The sequence below is a fragment of the Globicephala melas genome, chromosome 3, assembly GCF_963455315.2.
Source record: "Globicephala melas chromosome 3, mGloMel1.2, whole genome shotgun sequence".
NCBI classification, from domain to species: Eukaryota; Metazoa; Chordata; class Mammalia; order Artiodactyla; family Delphinidae; genus Globicephala; species Globicephala melas.
Window position 1 is genome coordinate 151,525,013 of NC_083316.1, and position 27,857 is coordinate 151,552,869.

The window sequence follows — 27,857 nt, forward strand, 5'->3', positions numbered from 1 at the left end:
ATTCCACATGCCGCAGAGTGGCTGGGCCCGTAAGCCATGGCTGCTGAGCCTGCGCGTCCGGAGCCTGTGCTCCGCAATGGGAGAGGCCACAACAGTGAGAGGCCCGCGTAACGCAAAAAAAAGGCTGTGGACGGCCCTCTGTCTTCAGTCATAAAGCTGAGAGGAACCAGAACAATCACTACTATCCCTGGCAAGGAAGATGGGGCAGGAAACTGGTGGAGAAACCAAATAAAGACAGCAAATTTACCAAAAACCCACTATATGCCAGGCACACTAGTAGGTGTTTCACATAATTCATCCAACTATCAATACTTCCCCCACCCCACGTAGAGCCCCAAGCTCTGTCTGCAGGAAAGTAGAGGAGTAAGCAGAGAGTGGGACAGTTCCAGTGAGGACTCCCTGCTCCAAACTTGTCCGTAAGGCCTAAAATGTCACATTCTCAGAAAGGGTAATTTAGGTACGCTAACACTATTAGGAAGATTAAGTGGAAGCTGTCATTTAGTGGCTGTTTCCCTTGCTTCCTATCTTATCTAACCCATAAGAGGATAAAGGACCCCCTACTTTCCTATGGGTTTGTCCAAACCTATCCAGCTCAGGCTAAGCCCACCCTTCTCTGGGGACAGCGACATGCAGGATCCCCAGGGATCAGGGATCGAACCCATGCCCTCTGCAATGGAAGCACAGAGTCTTAACCACTGGATCACCAGGGAAGTCCCTGAACTAATTTTTAAAACAGATTTCCTCATAAAAAATAAACTGTGACAGTCATTCAGGATACAGCAGACATCTTTGGATGGAGGTCTGAGACATTTGGATCAGGGCTACAAGACATACAGTGCCAAGAAAATAAGGACTTCCAATTATATCAGAAAACACACTTATATCTATAATATTTTAAAGAGTCCTCAAGACCCAGAGTGTAAATCCAACTGAGCAGCATCACACAGGATCACTGACACTTGGCCTAACGGATTAAAGAGAACTTGAAAGGCTTGTCCTAAATGGATAACAATGCAAGTCTCAGTCTACTTTGCCCTCCTGACGGTGTCAGCCTCTCAACAAGTTCAATGAGAAAAACCTGGATCTGGTGGTATAAGTCTGCATTAGGTTTCTGAGAAAACTCAGAAACAAGCCTGAATCAAGTATTTGGGGCTGTGAGTTGCTCCACCGCACCCCTGTAATGAAGAACAAGCTTAAAAGCAAATATTATATAGCTGAAAGATGTCTGACAGAGATGAATACCAAAGCTTCCTGTTTAAGCACAAACTATCAGCGTTCAGTCTGGGAGATATCAGTAGGAGCTACTCTATACTCTTTACCTTTTGATTCTGACTGGAAGAAGGTCATCTATTCCTAGAGCTCAATGGGGATTCAGTTTCTCAAACTCATTTATTTCTGGACCTCAGTGCTGAGTGCATTGTTGACTCAGTAACTAATACCAGTTGGGTAAGGTGTTTGGCGAGATAGACAAAATAGTCTCTCCCTTCTCTGGTCACCAAAGGCCCAGCCCTAGAATTCTTTCAGTCACTGGAACTCTCCACTAAAAATCAAACTAAAGAGCTATGTCAAGGTAAAACTGCATCTAAAATCCTAGACCTACAGTGCTCTTCTATTAAAGGAGTTGACCAGATTTATGTCTTCAACTTTCATTGTATTTAAAAGACTACAATGCTATTCATAAAAACCCTTTAAAATGATGACAAAATCTTTGACCTAGTAATACCACTACTGGGAATTCCACAGATCAAAGTTCCTAAGTACTTACTATGTTGTGCTGAACACTTAAAATATCTCCTTCCACCTCACAAAAACCAAATAAGGTCATTTCTACTGTTTGACAGACACATGAAGGGAAGCCTGGAAACTAGCACAGGCTCACAGACTAGTAATTGACAGAGGTGGGACTCAATCTCAGACTGATTGGACTCCAGAGCCCATCTTTTTTTACTATCACCCAAACTAAAAATACATCCTTAGAAAATAACCCCAAAAAACAGCAATAATTTTAGGCATAAAAAGCTCACTGTCATATAAGTATAACATGGCAACTTGAAGCATTCTAAACACACAACAATTAAATAAATGGAGGCAATCTGGATTACAGAATATTATATAAGCATTAAAAATATTTTTACACATAACTTATAGTGACATGGAGAAATTTTTATGCTGTAAGTAGAAAAAAACAAAACAGAATTTTACATACAGTCAGATCTCAACTATGTAAAAAATATACCTGCACATAGAAAGATCTAAATTTACTGATAAATAAAAAAAGGCAAATTGCAGAATTACACACATGTGGCATGGTCTCATTTATGTAAATAATTCCTGACTCATTTCAAGTACTCAATAAATGTAAGCCATTATTATTATTCATACTACAATGAACAGGTACTACTTTACAATCAGAAAAATCAACAAATTTATTTAAATTTTAAGTTTAGGTACTTCCTTATTTAATTAATAAGAAGTGTATAACTTCAGAAAAATTAAATAACATGTGCCTTTCTTTCCTGGAAATCTTAATGTATAAAACACCTCACAATAATACAATTTCAGATTAAATATCTCTAAGTTATGGGAACCAAGTAGCACTGAGAAAAATGTTGCAACACTTCTAAATCATCTAAGTTATGGTTACATTCAACATGTTAGACCACAGAGTTGTGCAGATTCTATTATATTTAGAGTTTAAAGTCATAAACAGAAAGGCAAGATCAGGGGTGGTATTTCAAGGGCTGTGATGAACAAGCAGATTCTCTTGCCCAATATGTCACACTGCACGAAAACCAAGGCCTTTTGTGTACTCTTCGAGAGAGAACCAACACCTCCAGGGTGATGCAGCAGAGACATGTAGGACATTAATGGTAATTAGTGATTTTTTTTTTTTTTTTCAGTATGCAGGCCTCTCACTGCTGTGGCCTCCCCCGCTGCGGAGCAGAGGCTCCGGACGCGCAGGCTCAGCGGCCATGGCCCACGGGCCCAGCCGCTCCGTGGCCTGTGGGATCCTCCCGAACCAGGGCACGAACCCACGTCCCCTGCATCAGCAGGCGGACCCCCAACCACTGCACCACCAGGGAAGCCCGAAATTAGTGATATTTTTCAGCTGTTAACTATCTTTAGGTAGAATTCACACACACACACACACACACACACACACACACGGGATTTATTCTGAATGAAAAACGGGCAACTCTAAAACTTAGTTCCTCAAGTTCCATAGGAGTTTCAGTATTTGAATATATAAATTGAAATTCAAGGTCTATGGGATAACAATGATCTCTGGCCTGCCTATAGCAAAGAATAAGTGTGAAACATTGAAAGATGAAAGATTTTTCCCTTCCCCTTGTCCTGAGGTATGTGCAACAAAATAGTATAAAGTAATAACGAACGTGAAAAGCACTAGATAATTAGCTAGATTAAAAAAAAAAACAAACTTTAGCATTGAAGAGGAGTTGTCTGTTGCACTGTACCATATAGGATTACAAAACCACCACACAGTTGAAGAAAGGAATCTGGCTTTACCTGTATCTTGACCCATCAGCCCATTGCAGTACATGGCATGTCGCTCGATCTTTGTGGGTGGGAAGCCTTGGTCACATAGTGGGCAGGATACCTGGGTACTAGATGAGAAGGTAGTAGTAGGTATTTCCTTCTCAGCATCTTCCCTGTTATCAACCTGAAGAACCTGAAGAACATGACAAATGGCAATTGTACCAGCTTTACTTTATAAAGTATCTTTTCCCAAAAAGAACTGCAAGACTCCATCCTATATTCCACTTACTTTCAATGAGGTGATACCAATCAGTTTGCCAAATTCAGGACAGCAGATTGGGAGATACACTAATATATTTAATATTTATTTATTATACTGAATAATACTTATTCAGTGCCTGCCTACTATGTGCTAAGCACTCTGTATGTGATACTCATTTAAACCTCATGATAATCTTACAAAGGTACAAACACACTCTTTTTACACTTGAGAAAAGTGTTGTCCAAAACAGTAAAGTAACTTGCCCAAAGTTACAGAATAAATAAGTGGCAGAGCTGAAATTCAAACCAAGGACTATTTGGCTCCAAAAACTGACAGCATTCCTCTCTATCACACTGCAAGGTGCTGTCCTCGTTGGGTCAGTATGCTGTGTCTTCGGTGTTTCAGTTTGTATTATCAACAGCATCTTAAAGACACTTTTTCAGGGACTTCCCTGGTAGCACAGTGGTTAAGAATCCACCTGCCAGTGCAGGGGACACGGGTTTGAGCCCTGGTCCAGGAAGATCCTACATGCCACAGAGCAACTAAGCCCGTGAGCCACAACTACTGAGCCCACGTGCCACAGCTACTGAAGCCTGCAAGCCTAGAGCCTGTGCTCCGCAACAAGAGAAGCCACCGCAATGAGAAGCCCGCACACCACAATGAAGAGTAGCCCCTGCTCGCCGCAACTTAGAGAAAGCCCATGCGCAGCAACTAAGACCCAATGCAGCCAAAAGTAAATAAAATAAATAATTTTTTTAAAAAGAGACACTTTTTCAATCTCACAAAAGAACTGTAAAGGCAGTCAAAAGGTACAAACTCCTAACTGTAACATAAATAAGTACTAGGGCTGTAATGTACAGTGTGATAATATAATTCACACTGCTGTATGTTATATTAGAAAGCTGAGAGTAAATCCTAAAGAGTTCTCATCACAAGGAAAAAAATTTTTTCTATTTCTTTAATTTTGTATCTAAATGAGATTATGGATGTTCACTAAGCTTACTGTGAAAATCATTTGACTATGCATGTAAGTCAAATCATTATGCTGTACCCCTTAAACTTACACAGTGCTGTATGTAAATTATATCTCAATAAAACTGAAAGACAAAAAAGAATTAATTACACACATACACACACAAAGAACTGTGATCACTGTAAGTGACTTCAGATATCAAGAGTTAGGGGGAAAAAAAAAGAGCTCTAAGCAAAAGCAACACAACTAAAATAAGTTAAGAACCTAGGTCTCAGCTTATACCAGTAAAACAAAACCAATTCTTGTGTTTTATTTGTGACTTTGGGGTTGAAAGAGGAAACACAACTAAGATCCAAATATTTAAGAAGGCCTGAAGAAATCATTAAGACAATTCTGACAAAGTCATTCTTACTCCCTTCTCAGTGTTTTGTAGTCATCATTTTTCCTACAGTTCCCAGTCTCTCAGAGACAGTTTTATTTTACCTTTACAGGTCAGAGTCAAGAACTCTGCAGTGATTAATCCTATAGTATGTGTGAGCACTGCAGCACTACTGCCTAACACTTGATTCAAAGAACAGCATGTCCTATCCAATCAATGTGAAACTGTCCTGCATAGTCACTGCTTCCATTTAAGAGCAAGGAGCACCTGGGCTGTCATTATGCCTTACTATGGGAAAAAAATAAACCCTCTTCTGATACAAGAACAAAATAGGACCAAAACTGCAGTAGGTAGATAATTTAAGCTCTGAGCCAACTGGGGTGGTTTTTTTTCTTTTAGTCTCTAAGTTCAGGCCATCCCTAAAATTTACCACCTGTGAATGTAATCCAGCAGAGAGGGAAACAGGTCATCTAAATAAATACCAAGTAAAACGATTTCTACAACTGCCAGAAAACGTTGTTTTCAACACATACCTGCCTTTTACTTTAAAAGGAAGGAGAAAAAGAAAGATGAGAAAGGAACTAAGAGTGGTTGAGTTCCTATACTATGCCAGGCTTGGCCAAGCACTTTCCATAACTATCCTTCACAACAACCCAATTGGCACAGGTATCACTAGCTCCAGTATTATAGAAGAGGAGATTGAGGCTTGGAAAGGCAAAGTAACCTGCTGATCACAAAGTGAGTAACTGGACAATGTAGACTCAAACCCAGGCCTTTGTGTCATCAAAACTCTCAGTACTCCACCACGGTGTGGCAAAAACAAAAAGCACCCCTCTGCTCCACTTTGTTTCTGGAAGCTGACTCTGCCAGGTATTGGGAGACTCTCTGGTTCTATTATTCTCCTCTAGTATGTGGGGCAAGTCCAATGAGTCTGGAAGTTCTAGGTGTTTTTTTATTCCAAGCTTAGTCACTGAGATTCTTATAAACCCAGGTTCCTCTGTTCACAAATTTTACAAGAAAAAGTTGTCTTGTGAATACAAAGCCATCTGAGCAGAGGGGAGAAAAATCAATATACCCTGTAATTTGCAAGTAGTCTTGAGTTAATGAAAGTTAGTAGCAGTTAAGCAGTTACTTGGCATTCTGAAGTTCACTAAGCACAGAAATGTTGTATGACATGAATGTCACTGGTGCTCACACCCAGTACTACACCCCTTTGTATTCATTACGAGCTCTATAAAATGCAGAGAAGTTACCTCCAACTATTAATGTAGTATTCAAGAGGGAGGAATCAATCTATTTTTGTTTTATTGTGAATACAAGCCCACTTCCAATCACATTCATAGGCAACCCAGAAGGTTTCTGAACATTTTTATATTAACCTAAGATTTTTCCCAGCACCATTAAAAAGGTCTATTTAAATATTAGCTACAATGGAGAAGCCTCAAGAGGAAAAGATCCAAGCGAAGAAGCTCTTATAAGGACTATGTAGTTAGGGACTGGGTCTCTGCAGAGATGCTTCCACTTCTTTTAAAATACTATACATGTATTTCTCAAAAGAAGTACTTGGACACCAAATCATGATCTCTTAAAGGCTGGCCTTTACTTTCTGGCCTGAAAAGAAACCTCAAGAAATGGACCCAATGAAAATGAGAGTATGTCCTATAGTCACCAACACCCCCCACCCATCCCCCACCAGGTTTATTTGTAGCTTAGAAAACTGTTTAGATCTTTCCCCTCTTACCATAGACAGTTTACTTAACACCGTTAACTTAAAAACCAACTGACTAAATTGACTATAGTTGCACAGGTCCACTTACATACAAATGTTTTTCAACAGTAAATACTACAGTACTAAATGATCTGTGGTTGGCTGAATTCTCGGATGTGGAACCACAGATAGGGGGAAAATACAGATACCAAGGGCCTGCTATAAGTTATACATGGATTTTCAACTGCATGAACAGTCGGCACCCTTCACCCCGTCACTGTTCAAGGGTCAACTGTATTTCAGTCTGAATAAAGTCTATTAACCCTTCTGAGTACAGAATATCTGAGACCCCAACTAAGGGAAACTCTCAGGCAAGATATTTCAAAAATGTTATTTCCAAAGGAATCTGACCATTGCAGAAAATCAAATCAAGAGGGACTACAGTTCCGGCAAAGGTATTCCAAATACCTCAAATACTGTCAAGCAGTTCTCTGTCATTAGTAAGCTAATATCAATGAAGAGCCACAATACATTACAAAGCAGTTCCACATGCATATTTCTACGTGTGCCAACTCCTGCTATGTGTTTTATATTCTTTATCTAATTTAATCTTCAGAGCAACCCAATAAAATAGGCTATTTTTGTCTCCATTTTATAAATGAAGAAGCATTCCTCTCCTATGTTCCCCTAATACCCTAGGCATCTCTCTAACATTACATTTGTCAGATTACATTATAATTATCTGTTTATGTGTCCTTTTGAAGGCAGGGATTATTTTTTTCTTATTTACCTTATATCTCAAGACTCTAAAACAATGACTGGCACACTATAATATCTGCCAAATAAATGAATAAAACAATTAATTAACCTGCCCAAGGTGGCGGGGCTGGGATTCAAAGCCATGTCTTCTAATTCCAATGCTCAAGCTCCTTGCACTACACCATACCACCTTTCAATAAACAAGAAATTTTAGGGCAGATGACCCGATACACAGATTCCAAGGGCAAGAGTCCATACCCATTATGATATTATCACTGTGCATACATAAAATGCCCAGATTCTATCTTTCTAATAAGTGATTTGTAACTAGTGATTGTGCAATGACTCAGAACTACAGTATCTAACTTCTTTTTTTTTTTTTTTTTGCAGTACGCGGGCCTCTCACTGTTGTGGTCTCTCCCGTTGCGGAGCACAGGCTCCGGACGTGCAGGCTCAGCGGCCATGGCTCACGGGCCCAGTCGTTCCGTGGCATGTGGGATCTTCCCAGACCGGGGCACGAACCCATGTCCCCTGCATCGGCAGGCGGACTCTCAACCACTGCGCCACCAGGGAAGCCCTCTAACTTCTTTTAATGGAAACTTCTAAGACTATTTAGAGTATCCACAGATATCAGCAAACAGCAACACCAAAAAGAGGACATTCAGGGCTTCCCTGGTGGCACAGTGGTTGAGAGTCCGCCTGCCGATGCAGGGGACATGGGTTCGTGCCCCGGTCTGGGAAGATCCCACATGCCGCGGAGCGGCTGGGCCCGTGAGCCATGGCTGCCGAGCCTGCACGTCCGGAGCCTGTGCTCCGTAACGGGAGAGGCCACAACAGTGAGAGGTCCGCGTATCGCAAAAAAAAAAAAAAAAAAAAAGAGGACATTCAATGTGCAAAAGACCATACAATTCCATCCATTTGATGTGAAGTGCTACAGACATATATAACTTCTAAATAGGGTTCATGCTCTTTGCCCCAAAGAAGTTTCCTTTGCAGTCACGGACGGGTAAGAAATCAGCCTCAATTAACTAAGGGCTTGCAGGGCTTCCTATGCATGTTAGGATAACTACGTTAATAACACTCTGTTCCCCCATCCCCATTTAGAAGGTTCTGGTCCCTCCCTAGGAAAAGAACCGGAGGCCATTTTGACATTATCTAGCAGGATCTATCCTCAGTGGCTCTGATGCAGGGAGCGTCCTCATCTTTCCTAACACCACTGGCATTAGGGAATCTTGGTCTGTCAGCTGTGACAGATCAGGTTCCAGGGAACCAAACAGTGTGCATGATTCATGAAAGCAGAATTTCTACCCAGTTACCTGCAGTGCAGAAACTAGGAAGGGGATCTAACTTCCACTGTAAACACTGTTCTCAAAAAAAACCTAGAGTATAAAAAGGAATAACAGAACAAAGCTTTTTTAAATTGCTCAGGATAAAATAGTATAAACATATGTAACCAAAAATTTTATTTTCACAGAAAAACTAGTTTAATTCTCAGGCTGCTTTTCACACCAACAAATTTTAAAGATTTTGAATTTTTTAAAAGAGTTCTTGGCATTTAAGTTGTTTTGTCAGACTCAATATGAAAAAATATACACTGAATCTTAATCAGAAGTATAAACTTGTGTCAATCAGCTTTATGGTTAATGTCAGATATGTGAAGTTAGGAAAGATAATAGTGCAAATAGAGATTTGCCTATTTTATCATGCTGCTATCCTGATTTTGCATTTCTGATCATGTCTCAAAATTAGGGCTGAAAGTTAGGTCGTAATATAAACGTAGTGACTTTTTCCAAGATTGTTCATCTCTGTTACTTATCAGTATATAATGGAAAATACTCCAGGACTTTGGAGACAAATCTGTTTTCAAATCCTGGTTCTACCATTATTAGCAGTTTGAATTTGAGCAAATTGAGCAAACATCCTAAACCTCCATTTCCCCATCTGTACCGGAAATAATAAAGCATATTAAAATACTGAAGAATTGGTAACTACTGTTATATTTAGAAATAGTGCTGAACTCATTTTTAAGAATCTGAGATAAAAGCCTAACCCTCTGTAACCTAAATCTTTTCATCCAAGGTCAATATTGCATCAGAGAAAGGACTACCAGTAGAAAGAAAACACTGACAAAAATTATAAGTAATATTCACCTCCTTATCTGCCATTATTCTTACTTCATCCACGGTCTCTCTGCTACCTGGAAAGTCTTCTTTTTCAAGGTCAAAAGTTTCAGGGGAACTTAGCTGTGTCTCTGTAATTTAAAAAATTAAAACTTCATTAATTTTCATTTTGTATTTTCATAGTTAAAGAAAACAAACACCTGTTTCCTTAAGCTTAGGGTATGATAATTCCGCAGTGGAAATACAGATCAAGTTTGTTTCTTCTTAAAGCTTTACTGAGGCATAATTTACATATAACAGAATTCACCAATTTTCAGTATAGAGTATGGTGAGTTTTGACAAATATTTACAATGTATACATGGTATCATTTATACCACATCACCACCACCACAATCAAGATGTAAAATATTTCTAACAACCCCAAAAGTTCTCATGTACCCCTCTGCAGTCAATCCTCCTCCTACTTGGCTCTCTGCAATGACCAACCTACTTTATGTTCCTAGAGTTCTGCCTTTTCTAGAATGTCATATAAATGAAATAACACAGTGTGTCATCTTTCATGTCTGACTTCTTTCATTTAGCATAATGTGTTTGAGAAGCATCCATGTTGTTACATATATCAGTAGTTCATTCCTTTTTACTGCTGAGTAGTATTCCATTGTATGGATATATTATAATTTGTTTATCCATTCATCAGTTAATCCATGTGGCTTCTTTCCAGCATAGTTCTGGTTTTAAAGTATATTTATTTTGACAGAAAACAAAACACTGCCGATGCTAATTCTGAGGTTAAAGGGATGATTAGAGAAGACAAAAATTGGGAGCAGAAATAAAAATACATTCTCAACAAAGATATGCCTTTCTTTAATTATTCTTTAAGCAGCATTTATTCATTCAACATTAATGCAATAAATATTTATGGAAGAAGTTCCAGGTACTGTACAGGCTACTAGCAATATGGAGATGTAAGATGAGGTCTCTCATGGTCTCATTCAGGGGTCAGCAAACTATAGCTCATGGGCCAAATAGAGCCAGTTGCCTGTTTTTGGAAATAAAGTTTTATTGGAACACAGCCACATTCATTCTTCTTTATACTGTCTATGGTTACTTTTGAGTTAAAATAGCAGAGCTGAGTAGTTTCAACAGACTGTATGGCCCACAAAGCCTAAAATATTTATTATCTAGTTTTTTATAGAAAAATTTTGCCGACTTCTGGTCTAGACACCCATCACTTGATGTAACAAAAGAACACTAACAATATTTCAAAAAATGACAATAAATCTAGAAATTTATCTGAGAACACAATCCAGAAAGTTCTGTTATCCACACTATACACACTATACATCCAACTGGTATTATATATCTATGCTTCACAAATACAATGAGTGGAAAATGCTGGGCAAATAGTATACCTGAAAGGTACTGAGGTATCTTCTCAATCATCGAAGAATGATTATATACATTTCTAGTGTCAACTGTATTTTAATACATCATAATATTTTGAAAACTGGATGCACACACAGATTTTACCACCTTGTTGGAAAAAGACTTATAGTGCATAAACCTCAAAATCTTCTTTGTCAAGCCTCCCTGAGAGATATAACCAAAAAAGACATTTAGTCTGTTAGAAAATAAGAGTTGTTCACCGCTTGTACTACTGTAACAATAAAAAGTCTTTAATTAAGCTTTCTCTGGCTGAAATGTTCAACTATAGAGACAAATTAAGAGGACATTAGTTTCATAGAAGTAAATAATACTAGCATCACGCACAACATGGGCATAAGGCTCTAATCCTGCTTCTTCACTAATATGATGTTATAATTTTGAATAACAGACCCCTGGAACTGCCAGAAATATGAGACAAAACAAAATAGGTAAGATGGACATCTATACTCAATCTGTGTTTTACCCATTTAGGACAAATTTTTATACACAGCTTCTAAATTATATATTTTATTTTTTATTGACATATACTTGATTTACAATGTTTTGTTAATTTCTGCTGTACAGCAAAGTGATTCAGTTATACATACATATACATTCTTTTTTACATTCTTTTCCATTATGGTTTATCACAGGATATTGAATTTAGCTCCATGTGCCATACAATAGGACCCTGTTGTTTATCCATTCTATATATAATAGTTTGCATCTGCTAACCCAAACCTCCTGCTCAATCCCTCCCCCACCCCCTTCCCCCTTGGCAGCCACAGGACTGTCCTCTATGTGTGTGAGTCTGTTTCTGTTTCGTAGGTAGCTTCATTTGCATCATACTTTAGATTCCACATATAAATGATATCATATAGTATTTATCTTTTTCTAACTTACTTCACTTAGTATGATAATCTCTAGTTCCATCCATGTCGCTGCAGATGGCATTACTTCATTCTTTTTTGTGGCTGAGTAGTATTCCATTGTACATATGTACCACATCTTCTTTCTCCAGTCATCTGTTGATGGACATTTAAGTTGCTTCCATGTCTTGGCTACTATGAACAGTGTTGCCATAAACACAGGAGTGCACGCATCTTTTTGAATTATAGTTTTGTCTGGATATATGCCTAAAAGTGGGATTGCTGGACCATATGGTAATTCTAATTTTTAGTTTTTTGAGGAAACTCCATACTGTTTTCCATCATGACTGCACCAACTTACATTACCAGCAACAGTGTAGGAGGATTCCCTTTTCTCCGCACCCTCTCCAGCATTTGTTATTTGTAGACTTTTTAATGATGGCCATTCTGACCAGTGTGAGATGGTACCTCATTGTAGTCTTGATTTGCATTTCTCTAATAATTAGCAATGTTGAGCATCTTTTCATGTGCCTATTGGCCATCTGTATTTCTTCTTTGGAGATATGTCTATTTAGGTCTTCTGCCCATTTTTCGATTGGGTTGTTTGTTTTCTTTGTTGTTGAGTTGTATGAGCTGTTTGTATATTTTGGAAATTAAGTCCTTGTTGGTTGTATTGTTTGCAAATATTTTCTCCCATTCCATTGGCTGTCTTTTTTGTTTGTTTATGGTTTCCTTTACTGTGCAAGAGCTTGTAAGTTTGATTAGGTCCCATTTGTTTAGTTTTGGTTTTATTTCTATTGCCTTGGGAGACTGACCTAATAAAGCATTGGTACAATTTATGTCAGAGAATGTTTCACCTATGATCTCTTCTAGGAGTTTTATGGTATCATGTCTTATGTTTAAGTCTTTAAGCCACTAAATTAAAGGGACTGAGGAGTCTGACTCCATGGAGAAGTAGTTACACCTTCTTAGCAAAAGGAACAGTAATGTTAGGGAAACCTTTTGTGATCTCATTTAGAAGTGGTTTATATCAGCAAACAGTTGGACTTAATTAGCAGGCTAATGACAGCAAGTCACAATCACAAAAATTATCTAACCGCAGTGATGAAGGGCTTACTTTTCATTAACTTTTCTCTCATTAGGGATTTCAATTGTATTTGCAGGTTCCTCCTGCAAGATCCCAGGGTGATGTCACATGCCATCATCCTAAACTTACTGGGTGACTTCCCAGCAGGATGGCATAAGTCAGCAGTCCCAGATGGAGAGGGAGTAATGCTATCCTTTCACAAAAGCAACACAGCATTCCTGACAGCTCCTGCCAAAATCATAGCAATTGGTAGAGGGGTCTCTTGGTGAGTATCATTAGGCAGCAATCTAAATAAATTTCAAATGAATTAAGAAACCACTTTCAATAAAAACAACAGTTAAACTTTAAAAGTAAGTACAGAAAGACCTTGACAATATGCTGCCAATTGTTTAAAAATAGTTACAGGACTTTCCTAGACTAATGTGTAAACTAAATGAGTCTCTGTAGAAAAAAAAAAACTTGAAAGAAACCAAAACAAGAAAACTACGAGTCTCTCTGACCCCGACAGGTTATACGCAACCTAAGGGAAAATTAGATATGACTTATGGTAACATTTGTCCAACACTTGCTGCCCAAAGAGTTTAAACATTAAGAGGAAGTTCCTTAATCTCATATGAATAAGGTTACTGATAATATATTAGGCCCCACTTTTAAGAAAAGCCAAAAATATATATAGAAGCTAAAACAGATTCCTTAGAAAGTAGTGGTTCATAATCACAAAATAATTCTTCATATTATACAATGATTCAACTCAAGAGTTCTCTTAGATAATGGATATTTTAGTTCATTTTAAATTATTTTGTGTATCAAAACCTATTCATGTGCAACTTTCAATGAACATCTCTCTCATACCTTAAACAAAGTATTGACACATGTGTCTTCTCATCACCACTGTTAACAAAAAGCAAAGTATGATACTTAACCAGGTTAAGTATCTGTTCTGAGATTAAAAATAAGTCAGTGACAGAACTGTGCACAAAATTCAATTTCTGGACTCCCTACGCAATAGACCCCATGAATGGCAATGTAAAACTAACTAGTAAAAGCCTCAGGGTAAAAAACTGCTTAATGACAGGCAGATCTGAGGACAACCCACTTTGAGAACTCATAAACCAAAACATAAAGTCCTCTTGGCTCTCAATGTAGAGTTAAATGCTATTCCTAATGCTTTGCTGCCATCTCTGATGAGGCTAGTATGCAAACAAACAAACAAAAGAGCCATGTTAATTTTAAACTAAACTATCTCTAAGAAGAGAAAAGGTGAGAAGCAGAGCCAATGTCCATCAAAAATGTGTGTGTGTGTGTGTGTGTGTATATGTATGTATGAGTGTGGAGAGACACACACACAAATCAATCACACGTAAACCTCCTGAGAGTGGGTTGGAAAAGTCAGAAAAATTAAAAGGCACAAAAAGGTAGATAGCTAGGGATCAGAAACTAGTAAAATCACAGTGGGGTACTTACCAGGACACACAGTGATTTCCTCTGCAGAACTCTCTGGCATAAGGACTGAGCTTCTCTTACTGTTCAAAGCAGCAATGCTGAAAAAAGAACCAAACCCCCAGTGAATTCCCAGTAAAATAAATCAGAACATGGGGCCAAAAGCAATGGTCATTCACAAAGCCACAGGTAATCTGATACCTGCTGTCCAATACCACAAAAGCACAACAGGGAAGCAAGGAATCAGTAGTGAAAACTCCAAGCCAAAAACAGGGAAAATAAATATGCTTACAACTTTGGTTCCAGTGAAATCACTGAATGAATTAACCCCTTTTGAAGTCTTCACAAAGGAAGGCTGAAGGGTAAGGACTATCAGACAAAAAAATCCACTCTAATATAAGGATGTCAAAAGTGTTTTATAGCCTCCATCTCAGACTTCTGAAAGCTAGAGATTTGTAAACTCATAAGAGAAGATATGAAGATTCTTCTGACAACACGACAGCTTTCCCCTCACCTTGCAGTTAAATTTCCTCTTTTATCTCAAGATATGGCTCTCCAAGCAACAAAACAAGATACAATTCCAAACTGCCCTACAACAAAAATCTGCCCAACCGGGGCTTCCCTTGTGGTGCAGTGGTTGAGAATCTGCCTGCCAATGCAGGGGACACGGGTTTGAGCCCTGGTCTGGGAAGATCCCACATGCTGTGGAGCAACTGGGCCCGTGAGCCACAACTACTGAGCCTGCGCATCTGGAGCCTGTGCTCCCAACAAGGGAGGCTGCGACAGTGAGAGGTCCGTACACCGCGATGAAGAGTGGCCCCCGCACCGCGATGAAGAGTGGCCCCCGCACCGTCATGAGGAGTGGCCCCCGCTTGCCACAACTAGAGAAAGCCCTCGCACAGAAACGAAGACCCAACACAGCCAAAAATAAATAAATAAATTTATTTTTTTAAAAAAATCTGCCCAATCAAGTTGAATATCTCTTCTGAGAAAAACATAATTATGACTGGCTCCCCTCATGCAACCTTCTGGTCTACCCTGCCTATTCATGGAGTGCAATCTCTTCCTGACATAGGAACACATGGCTGAGAGATCTGAGCATCTGAGCTAGCCCCGTCATGCTTCACAGAGCTTTACGATTAGTCTGATCAAGTATGCAAGAGAACGCTTAAAATCACAAATCCTCGGGCTTCCCTGGTGGCGCAGTGGTTGAGAGTCTGCCTGCCGATGCAGGGGACACGGGTTCGTGCCCCGGTCCAGGAAGATCCCCCATGCAGCGGAGCGGCTGGGCCCGTGAGCCATGGCCGCTGAGCCTGCACATCCAGAGCCTGTGCTCCGCAACGGGAGTGGCCACAACAGTGAGAGGCCTGCATACCACAGAACAAACAAACAAAAAGAACAAAAAAACCCCACACAAATCCTCACATCAACCAAGAACCACAAAGAAGAGAGAATAACCACCACTGATACATGATAAATAACTAAATCCTGATAGGAAACCACAAGTGATTTCTCCCTCTAAATAAAACACCTCAGAGCATTTGTTATAAACCTAAGCCAGAGACAGTTTATTCGGCACATAACGTTAGAGCTCTATTCAAAGGGTCCATCACAAAACAATTTGCTGACATTTATAAAATGGGCTAATCAATTTGAAGTCAAACCGCATTGCCTGCAATTCCAACTCTCTCCTGGTGACAAAGCGTATAATCATTTATTAAAACCTACATCTGCTCTGCAGAAGGCTCACCACAACAAAGCAGAGTGGCCTGCAGGAAGCAGAAGGCCTACTCTGGTTAAAACCACTTCCAAAACTGTCTTAACAGCAAGAGAATCAAACCACAGCCATATTCTTTAGCTCAGGAAGAAATACCTAGTACTATCAACTTAACCAAAAGCCTAAGAACACCAACTAAATTACAAAGTGACAAATGGCAATTGGGTCTCAACTTCTGTTTGGGAGATGAAGGTCAGTTAACACAAAATTAAGCTCTTGAGTAATCCTCAAAGGTCAACTACCAATAAAAGGGAAAAGTAATTGGAAGCCTGATCTAGTCAATAAGTGTAGTTTGTAACCAATCAACCTCTACATATTATTAAAGTGAGAAGATTTAAGAAGGTAACCCCATCAATCAAACCATCAAGAATAACTGAGGAGGTAATACAAATACAACCATTTAAGGAAAGATGAGACAAAATCAGATTAAAAGTGGCACAGGACAGGGAGTGAGGGTGATACAGGTTCTGTGTGGCCTGAAAAATATAAAAGCTTCAAAGAGAATGCAAATCTTAAGAGCAGACTTAAAAGATGTGTATGGTTTAGATATGCAGATAAAATAAGCATAAGCAGAGGGAACAAAGGGAGAAAGGACTAGAAGGACCATGAAGAAATCAGTCTAGAGCCCTTCTTATTGGCATAGGAAGCTAGTATAGTTAGTTAAGAGAGTAGCAGGATGGAGCTTCCCTGGTGGCGCAGCGGTTGAGAGTCCGCCTGCCGATGCAGGGGACACAGGTTCATGCCCCGGTCCGGGAAGATCCCACATGCCGCAGAGCGGCTGGGCCCGTGAGCCATGGCCGCTGGGCCTGCACGTCCGGAGGCTGTGCTCCGCAACGGGAGAGGCCACAGCAGTGAGAGGCCCACGTACCGCAAAAAAAAAAAAGAGAGAGAGAGTAACAGGATGTAACCACTTTTCAGGAATAGTACAGATGGAATTTGTGCCAAGACGGTTGGATTAGACAAGTAAACCTCTAAGATCTCTTCCACCCTAATATTCTAGACTTCTATAAGATGCATATTTGAGAACTGAGAGAGAATGATTTCTCCTAGGCTGTGTGTATAAAAGAGCCAAAAGGTCCCTGGGAAAGCTGTTCCAATACAGTGTCACTTATGTGGTTCATCTCTTTTATTCTGGTACTATCAGGAGGATTCAGACCCATAATGACATATAATTTTACCTCTGTGGGGCAGGTACAGAACTTCCTTCTTCAGAAGTTTCTTCAACGAACAGCCCTTGGGAAGACTGCAAAGAAATATGTAACATCCTAAATATATAGGCACAGATGAACTGGTTTCTCTTCCTTTAAAAAAAAATTTAATTGTTCAACATTATCACTCAGCAATTAGTAATAAGAATAAAACATTTTACAAAAGTCAGTGAGTTTAAATAAAAAGAACATATCCTGTGGAGTCAGAACACTGGAATTTAAATCATGGGTGAATCAGCTGTTAACTTTGTAATCTTGGGTAAGTCACATCTGAATCTGCTTCCTCATCTTAAAATAGTATTAACAATTGCCTCACAGAGTGTTATTGTGAGAATTAAACAAGATAATATATATGATGCACTGTGTAAAATGCAAGACGTATAAATATTAATTGGTGAGTCAAATGAATTATGATTTCAGAAAAGCAATTATGAAGCTTTTGTTGTGGAAGGAAGAGATACAGAGAAAAGTTCAGTTCTCAGTGGAAAGAAGTCTCTCTTGCACAACCAAGCCATAACATAGGCTATCCAAAAGAAAGGGTTATAAAGATTCCTTTTGCTAAAAATCTGCCACTATGGTTTTAATATGTGGCCACAAGGATATCTTTTAAGAAACGTAATAAATAGGGACTGGCTAAGAAAAAAAATTATTTTCTTTGATTAATAGTAGAGTTGGGGGCTTCCCTAGTGGCGCAGTGGTTGAGAGTCCGCCTGCCGATGTAGGGGACACGAGTTCGTGTCCCGGTCCGGGAAGATCCCACATGCCGCGGAGTGGCTAGGCCCATGAGCCATGGCTGCTGAGCCTGCGTGTCCGGAGCCTGTGCTCCGCAACGGGAGAGGCCACAACAGTGAGAGGCCCGCGTACCGCAAAAAAAAAAAAAAATAGTAGAGTTGGTGCAAATGTTAACTCATTAAATGTAGGTGCACAGCAGAGTGTGGAAAAAGTAGCTACTGCTGCCTTACGGATACTTCTGAGGAAGTGCCTGGGCTGTGAGGCTTATTCCAATAGATGTAAAGCTACTGGCTGAAATTTTCAGGGTCTCCTAACAGGATATAAATAACCTAAACGAGTTAGGCACCTCTATACCACTCAGGTAAATGATGAAATATACTAAAAACAGGAATAGCCTAGATGAGCCTTCAGTCAAAGGGAAGATAAAGCTGTACAATGATTGGGAATGTAGTCATTATGACAAATGAGGGCTGAACAAAACTGTCAAAAGGACTAAAATACAACAGAAATAAATACTTCACCTGACTGTGTGAACTCAGTGGTGACAAAACAGTTTTATTTCTATCTCAAAAAAAAAAAAAAAAAGGTAAATACTGACACCTGGTGTCCGTTTAACAGAATTTTACCTTGTTAGAATGACTAGCCAACTAAGCCTTTGGCTTCAGAAGCAAACAAGGTACTGATTAATAAGTTATGAGATACCTCCACCTCTACCTCAGGCTAAACATATCTCTTCCTTTTTCCCAGTGTAATTTTTTAAAAAAATTATTGTACACCTATTATGTGCCAGGCCTATGCTAATCCCTTTACATGTATTATCTCCTTTAACCTTCACAAGAACCTTCTGAGGTAGAAGCTATTAATTTATTTTAGAAATGAGGCAAGTGAAACTTTGACAGGTTAAATAATCTTCCCAAAATCACAGAGCTGTTCAAAGTGGAGCCTGGACCTTTCTGACTCCAAAATCCATGCTCTAACCACTACAGCTATGTTGTTTAGTCAAATAATTTTCTTCCTAACCATTTCCACATAGAATCCCAAGACTGTCTTCATTTCAATAAACCATTTTTAATTCCTAAACTTATACCTCAATGGCAGTAATCTAAACACGGGTAAAGTAAGGTTCTTCCAGAATATGAAAATAACAGAGCAAAACAAGCAGACAAAATTTGATTAGAATATCCAAGTCTAATCAAGGTGAACAGAGAAGCATGACAGGAATGTAACTTTCACTAAGGAAGCTGTGGCCTAATCAAGACATTGCACTCTGCCTGAACAAATAATATGTTAATGGAAAGGGATAGTTAGCAACAAATCTAAAAGGGAAAAATCCAAAGACACAGAATCAAGCAGTGTCTTCAACACCATGGTCTGGAAGTGAAAGTTAACAGACACATCATCTGATCACCACAGAAATGTCCTCTGCTGCAGGCACTAGTAGCTTTCCAAAGACTAGTTGAATCACCCCTTAAAACTTCCATTTTCTGATTATTATTTCAGTCTTCCAGATTCCTTCATCCTAGAAAAAGGTATGATGGTGGGCTTGAGTATTCTGGTTAATGAAAATGTCTCTCTTCCATAATAAATTAATAAACTGACATTTGGTACACATACCAGCTTGAAATTTGGTTAATCAAAGTCAGTTCTCACATTCCCACAGAATCTGGTCATTTCTAAGAAAGAAATCCCAGTACCTGGACTGAAAAATTAAGGATCAGACCCTAAAAAGTAGGGACCACATCAATATACTAACCCTCCTCTCCCTGCTGTACAGCCATCAAGATGACCTCTCCATCTTCATTAACAACTTCCCTATAATTGCAGTGATGCCAGAAACCAGTTATCATCTGATCCAAACTGTTCAGTCTATGTCAAGTTTTTATAACCTAAGCAATTTGCCCCAGGGTGAATGTTTCTCTGAGTCCCTATCTCTGGGACTCTCTTGCTATCTCTATCAACCAAGGTGTCTCAAATGTGGGCAGTTCCAGCAAAGCCATAATCAATACAAAATGTTTAACAAACACAAACTCTTTCTACCCACAGCTCCTGAAAGCAAAAGACCAAGACAAGAAATTACAATTGCAAGACTTTCATTATTTGCCTATAAAATTAGTTAAGTTGATTTCTCTTTGTTTTGTTTTTTTAAAGACGCTATTCTACATCAGCAAGGTTGCAGTGAACTAGGCATTCTCATACATTGCTGGAAGGAAAGAGTGTAAAAATTTGAACAATCTTTCTTAAAAGCAATTTAGCAGTAAATAGCAGGTCTTTTTTTTTTTTAATGTTCCTAACTCTTTAACCTAGCATTTTTCTGGCTCCCTATCTCTAAAGACACTAATCTTAAATAAATAAAAGCTTTACTTAGAAAGATGTTAATCACAAAACTGAAATACCCAGCAATAGGAAAATGATTTAAATATTACCATAAACTTATAAGCCAAAATATTATAGTAATTAAAAATGAGATCTATAAATAATTTTAACATCACAAGAAAGTTTACATAATGTTAACTTAAAAATATAAAAATACAGTAATATGATATAAACCATACAAAAAAATAGGCATAGAAAAAAAGATGAAGGAATACATCACTGGATGGTAGGACTGTGGCTACTTTCAACTTTGTTCTTTACACTTTTTTGCATTTTTCAATAGTTCTAAGTGATTTCTAAAAATAATGTTAATGACTAAACTGAATATTTACTAGGTTGTCTACCTGGTCTCCTTTTACTGAGGACTGTTCCTCACCCCTCGCACTGCAGGATAGCAGTGGGCTCACAGCCATTTGTACATGGAACATACCCGCTCTGGGTCACAGACAACTGGGCTGGGGATGGCTACTAACTCTAAATGGGCCGTAAGTCATTTCCTAGAAGTTTGAAGTTGGAACTGGGAAAGAATAAATCTCCTGTAACCTGTATTTAACCTTTGGGAACTGTAGGATCAATATCTTCCACCTACCACGTGAAACAGAGAAGCAAAGGAAGCCAGTTTGCAGGGAGGAAAATGAAGCAGACACAATATAACTACGAGATACAGACGAATTTTCCAGACCTAGTGCCTTATCCAGGCTTGGTTTACCATTCTGTTTTAGAATTTATGAGGTACCCTATCTCCTTATGATGAAGTCCTCTTTTTAATTAAGCTAGCTTGATTTAGTTTGTTATAGCCAAACAGTACCAATTAATAATACCATGTGTAGTATTTGGTGGCCTGTTCATGAAGTTAGAGAACTTCAACCTAATAAGGCCAGCCACTAGGTTGTAACCACTTCCAGCCTATTCTAAAGGCACTGCTTTCAAACCTCAGAACCTGACACAAGTCTGCTCTAGAACTCTGGCCCCTGGGATCTTTCAAGCTAATGACTTGAATTACAGTAAATCATTAAGTGTTCCCTCTGTGGAGTTACTTTATTCTTTTAAAAGGAAGTATTGGGCTTCCCTGGTGGCGCAGTGGCTGAGAGTCCGCCTGCCGATGCAGGGGACACGGGTTCGTGCCCCGGTCTGGGAAGATCCCACATGCCGCGGAGCGGCTAGGCCCGTGAGCCATGGTCGCTGAGCCTGCGCGTCCAGAGCCTGTACTCCGCAACAGGAGAGGCCACAACAGTGAGAGGCCCGCATACCGCAAAGAAAAAAAAAAAAAAAAAGAGGAAGTATCTCTGAATCACAATGAATAAATAAAATGTTATAAGCATAACCTAACTTTCCTTTGGAAAAGAGGCAAGTCACTAGAAGAACTGTTAAGAAAAATGTTTTCTCCTCCCACATAGCTATGTTTCTAGAATGTGAATGAAAAAGGTTGTTAGGGAAGAATAATTCCCATACATATTCTCAATGAATAAACTTCTGGTCCCTTAGAGAAAACTACCATTTACTGAGTGGCTATAATCTCCTAAGCATTATACTAGACATTTACATAATTCACTTTAATCATTAAAACTACTGAAAGATATGAATCACTACTCCCATTTTACAGATGTTTACAGATGTTTTTAAACTGAGATTCAGAGGCTAAATGGCTTTCTCAAAGGCAGAGTCACTAAAACACTAAAGTCAAAATTCAAACTCCAAATCCATGCTCTCTACACAATGCCATGAAATTTCTCATAGCTACCATATCTTGAACCCTTATCATAAAAGAGACAGAACAGGATATTAGCAAAACAAAACCAAAAACTCAAGAGTCCAATAACAGAAACAGTGACAAAAAATAGTAAAGTAATAAAACAGAATACTCTTGAAAATTAGTTTATAAAGAATTCGTAATTATGACTGTTTTTATAATACTTAGAGAAAAAATAGAAAAGATAGAATATAAGCTTACTCTATTACACATACAACCTATATATCTATATAATATTATCTAGATATCTCAGAAAAAGACTTAAAAGGCAACCTAAATGTCCCCAAACAGGGAATTGTTTTCAGTAAATTACTGAAAATCACCACAAGCAAAATCAGAAATACGCCATTATGTGAGGGAAAAAATAAACTGGAAAACTATCTGCACGTCCTATCACAAAGGACCACTTCCCCTAATACATAAAGGGTGCCTACAAACCACTAAGAAAAAGACTATGGTAAAAGAAAAATGCCCATAAGATCTAAACAGACAGAAAAGGAAATACAAATGGGTCTCAACTACACAGGAGAAAAGTGCAAATTAAGACTGCATTGTGGGACTTCCCTGATGGAGCAGTGGTTAAGAATCCGCCTGCCAATGCAGGGGACATGGGTTTAATCCCTCTGGGAAGATCCCACATGCCACGGAGCAACTAAGCCCAGGCACCGCAACTACTGAGCCTGCACTCTAGAGCCCACGAGCCACAACTACTGAGCCCTCACACCACAACTACTGAAGCCCGCATGCTCTAGGGCCCACGTGCCGCAACTACTGAGCCCATGTGCCTAGAGCCTGTGCTCCGCAACAATAGAAGCCACAGTAGTGAGAAGCCCACGCACCACAACAAAGAGTAGCCCCCACTCGCTACAACTAGAGAAAGCCCGTGCGCAGCAATGAAGACCCAACACAGCCAAAAAAAAAAAAAGACTGCGATACTATGTTTCATCTCTCAGACTGGCAGTACAGTCCTGATAATACTGTACTGGTATGGGTATGGGGAAGCTGGTACTCATACAACCTCTACAGAAGGCAATTTAGGAACAGCTAGCAAAGTATATATATATACTTTGATCCACCAATTATATCAACAAGAAGTTATCCTACAAAATCTCCCATGTAGATGAAACATCTTATGCACAAGAGTAATAATCCTCTTCCAATTAAAAAAAAAAAAAAAGAGTGATAATCGCTGCAGTAGTGTTTGTAACTATTATTTTGGAAACGACCTAAATGTCCACCAATAGGGGCACTAGATAAACTCATCCATACATGACATATTACACAGTCCCCTCACCCCCGCCCAAAAAGAAGAAAATTTTTAGGTACTATTATAGAATGATCTCACAGAGATAGTAAATGAAAAAAGTAATGTGCAGAATAATGTGGAATATGCTATCAGCTGTGTAAAAAGTGAGGAAAAGAATATGTATACACATTTGCTTGTACTACATGAAATATCTTGGAAGGATACACTAGAAACTAGTAATAAATGTTGACTCCAGGGAGGGGAACTGGTTGGCTGGGGATGGGGATAGGAGACAAACTTCTTATTTATATCTTTTTGAATTTTGAGCCAGTTGAACATTATTACCTATTCAAAAACTTAACTTTTTAGAAATACATATTTTAAAACAAAAAATAAATTTATGATATATCCATCTGATAGAATAATGTTTTCAAGTATACATAATAGGAAAAGATCAAAGATAAGCTATTAAATAGGGGAAAGGAACAAAGTTTACACAGAAGAGTCTTCATTTTGTTGAAAAATTAAAAAGAAAAAAGTATTTTTATATGCACAGAAATAATAATGATTGCCTCTTAGTGCTGGGATTATGGGCAATTTTTTCTTCTTTACACTCTTCTGTACTTTCCTAATTTTCCACAGTGAGCATATGCTACTTTAAAAATCAGGGGGGCAAAAACACAAGAAGAACAGATAGCTAAAATAATCCTTTCTTTAATCATCCTTAATTACAGCATCACTGACCCTTACCTGACCATGACTGGTTGTTGGTTCTTCCTCCAACAAAAGTTTCTCTTCCAAGCTTTTAATTGGGCTTTCTTGGAAATCCTTGGTTTTTGAGTGCCAGACAGATGCCCTAGACTCCTGCCTCTCCTCTTTGTCTTCATCTCCCATATCTTCTGAGATGCGTTCATTTTTTTCACTAGCCTGATCTCCTCGGCCACATTCATTCTGGATCAGAGAAGGAGGTCTAGGTAACACTGGTTCCCCAAACCCCTTTTTTTTTAAGAGCTGCCTCTGAGCCATTTTCAGGCTCTTTTGATAAACCTCCAACTGGCAGAGAATGACCTTGGTATATTGGTTAGGGTCTACTCCAGCAGGGCAGAATGGAATACCCCAGAAGTAGTGCACAGTGCCCCCAATGTCCTGGAGACCTTTGGCATCTGCTGGGGTAGGCAAACAGTGCCTAGATGTGTCCCCCCTACCCTGGGCAGCTTTGTGAAAAGCACAACCCTTCCCAGTACTTTCCTGTGGCTTCCCACACTGTGTGCGCTCAGCCAAGTGGCCAGTACATCTGTCAAAACATTTAACGTTCTCATTCTCAAACACTGGCTGGCTTGACTGGTCCCAGCTTCCTGAGCTGCCAGAGACCGGCTCCTCTTCAGTGTTTTCAGTGCGGTCCCAAGGCTCCTCTCTTTCCTCAGACTCGTTTCCCTGACTGATATGTGAGCCTTTAAACAGTGATGGAGGTACCAGCTGCCATATGCCTGTAGGTATTTGAGAAAAAGTAGGGCTAAGGACAAACCATTTTTTATTAAGAGGGCTTGGTAAGTTATTAAGAATTACATAAAGTGAGTAAAAAAAGGCTCTTCTTTGGGTTTAACCAAAAGTTGGCTTTTCCTTGGAGATAAAAGTATGCTGGATATTAGTGAGATCTCAACTACTTTCTGATTTAACCTCTTTAATACCACCAAAGGGATTCTGGACATTTCTGTATATCTACTCTCAGCATGATATCCCTGTGATATGGTTATACTTGATGAGAAGGAGCCAGAACAGGGAGACATGCCTTCAGAGGTCCCAGAGTCTGTGGTTTTCTCTTGGTGGGACTGTGAAGATGGTCCAGCGGCCAGAGGTCGAGATCTGGTAACAGAAGCATCAGAAGGCCGGCAACTCTGAAACAAGTGATCCCACACCAGACCAGGTTTATTATTAAGACAGCTATACAGGAAGGGTCACAGGAAAGGACAAGAAGGGGAGTCCACCATCCCTAAGAGATTCTCCTCTCCAAAACGTAGATGCTCAATTCAAATGAATTCCACAACATGTACTGCATGCCTACTATGTGCAAAGTGCTATACTAGAACACTATACTAAACCCTTTTCTAATATAGAGAGGTGAATGGCATAAAGGATGGCTCACGACCTGCCACTGGCAAATACCTTTCACATTTAAAATAATTTCAATTACACATATTCAAATCACAATTAAAAATTATTTGAAAAATTTTAAGACTGCTCATTTTTTCTCTCCATAACCCACCTCTGGTTCTCATTCCCTTTGCTCTCCCCACAAAACAGGGGAGTTTTATCTTATCTTGCTTATCTTGCTCCCTTTTGGTTTCTTGACACTCAATAACTCTTTTCAGAAGCTGCCAACTACTACGGTTCTCTTAAGCTATGGACTGAAAATCTGTGAGGTGGAAAACTTTCATACAGAATTAACAAAACACTTCAAATTGAGTTCATCAACAATTCAACACAGACTTAAAAATTATTATGGGAAATATCTGTTACTTGAAAACCGTATGAACTACTATAACTAGTTCCTAATGCAGCCATAACACTGCAGAAATAAAAAACTATTGCTGATGAATCCTCACAAACTTTTTCCACATAGCGTATTTACATTCAGGCTTTCAGCAATGGCTTTCCTTAAGAGCTCCTCTTCTTCCTCCTCCTGGCTGTTCACCTCCCTAGCTTCCTGTTCACTCATTTTGACAGCCAGAGCAAACTGTTCTTCTTCTGTCATTTCTGTAAGAAGATCGGGAAAAGAGAGAGAGGGACACCACAAACATTGAATCAGCACGTAGACAAGAAACAAAATTATTAAACTTTTCAAGCAGAGACACTACAGACCATTTAGTACAATTTTATAATTTTACAAATGAGGAAAGCCCCAAAAGGTAAGGTGCTGGCAGCAGTTACAAGAATCCTGGGTTAACTAGACTGTGAACTCCTATGAAGGCAGAGTTTCTGCCTATTTTTGTTCACTGTTGTATCTCCAGCACAAGAAAAGAGTACCTGGCACCTGGTAGATATTCAGTAAATATCTGGTGAATGAATAAATAAGAGGAACTAACTCCCACTCTAGGGCTTTTTGCTACATATCACTTTATACATATTTGCTTCAAGCTCAACATTTAACTAGAATAATTTTACTCTTCAGAATCCTCTGATTTACCCAGTAGAAAAGAACATTTCTAACGACCAGAATTTCATCTCCAAACACCATTTCCCATTAAAAGCAACTGGGTTACCTCGGAGAGAAATAGTTGATTCCAAGTCTGCAGCATGAAATGTAGAAGATGAACTAGAATATCTATCATATCTGTGAGCAATGAACCTATCCGATATAACTAGGGTCATATCAAAAGAATTCATGAGCCAACTTAAAAAGGTTCTCACTGGCTAAAAATGGGACCACTGGAACATCAATAAGGATAATGAATGCAATGAATTAAAACACACTAAATATGTCTAAATCTATGAGTTCATAATAGTACTTAAAAAAAAACAACTAACTGGTCACTGTTGAAGAATATTAGTGAATCAACTATTCTGAAAACTGGTAAATAAAAGGATAGAGAATAAAGCTTTTGTTCTACTCTTCTAACACAAGCTATACTACTGGGTAACCAACCAGATGAAGAGAAGTTTCTCTTTAAAGAATTATTCCAGCTAATAAATAGAAATGACAGAATTAGAATACTGCCATTTTAGAGTCTGTCATACAGAGTGAGGTAAGCCAGAAAGAGAAAAACATATATCGTATATTAACACATATATGTGCAATCTAGAAAAACAGTACAGATAAACTTATTTGCAGGGCAGGAACAGAGATGTAGATGTAGAGAACGGACATGTGGACACGGGGGGTAGGAGACAGTGGGATGAATTGAGAGATTAGGTTTGACATAAATACACTACCATGTGTAAAATACATAGCTAGTGGGAACCTGCTGTATAGCACAGGGAGCTCAGCTCGGTGCTCTGTGACAACCTAGATGAGGGGGGTGGGGTGGGGAGGGAGGTCCAAGGGGGAGGGGATATACATATACATATAGCTGATTCACTTCATTGTACAGCAGAGACTAACACAACATTATAAAGCAATTTTACTCCAATATAAAAAAAAAAAGAATATTGCCATTTTGTATATTCCCTATGGAGAGGATTTTGGCAATGTCTAATAAACTACATATATGAAACAGCAATCCCAATTCTAGCAATTTACTCTAATGATATAT

At 39.0% G+C, this 27,857-nt stretch overlaps 1 protein-coding gene across 9 annotated transcripts in view; it reads right to left on the bottom strand.

Annotated features, from left to right (window-relative positions):
• Window positions 1-27,857, bottom strand: part of UIMC1 (ubiquitin interaction motif containing 1) — a 189,402-nt gene that overhangs the window by 37,063 nt on the left and 124,482 nt on the right. For 8 of the 9 annotated variants that reach the window (XM_060296671.1, XM_060296670.1, XM_070045278.1 and 5 more), the window contains 7 exons: window positions 26,237-26,361; window positions 25,403-25,502; window positions 24,358-25,100; window positions 17,477-17,541; window positions 14,546-14,622; window positions 9,730-9,830; window positions 3,529-3,691 (listed from right to left, as the gene is read on the bottom strand). In XM_060296671.1, the coding sequence (XP_060152654.1) occupies window positions 3,529-3,691; window positions 9,730-9,830; window positions 14,546-14,622; window positions 17,477-17,541; window positions 24,358-25,100; window positions 25,403-25,502; window positions 26,237-26,361 (1,374 nt within the window). Of the gene's footprint in view, window positions 1-3,528; window positions 3,692-9,729; window positions 9,831-14,545; window positions 14,623-17,476; window positions 17,542-24,357; window positions 25,101-25,402; window positions 25,503-26,236; window positions 26,362-26,867; window positions 26,895-27,857 lie in introns of all 9 variants that reach the window. The other variant, XM_060296674.1, reaches the window with a different exon arrangement.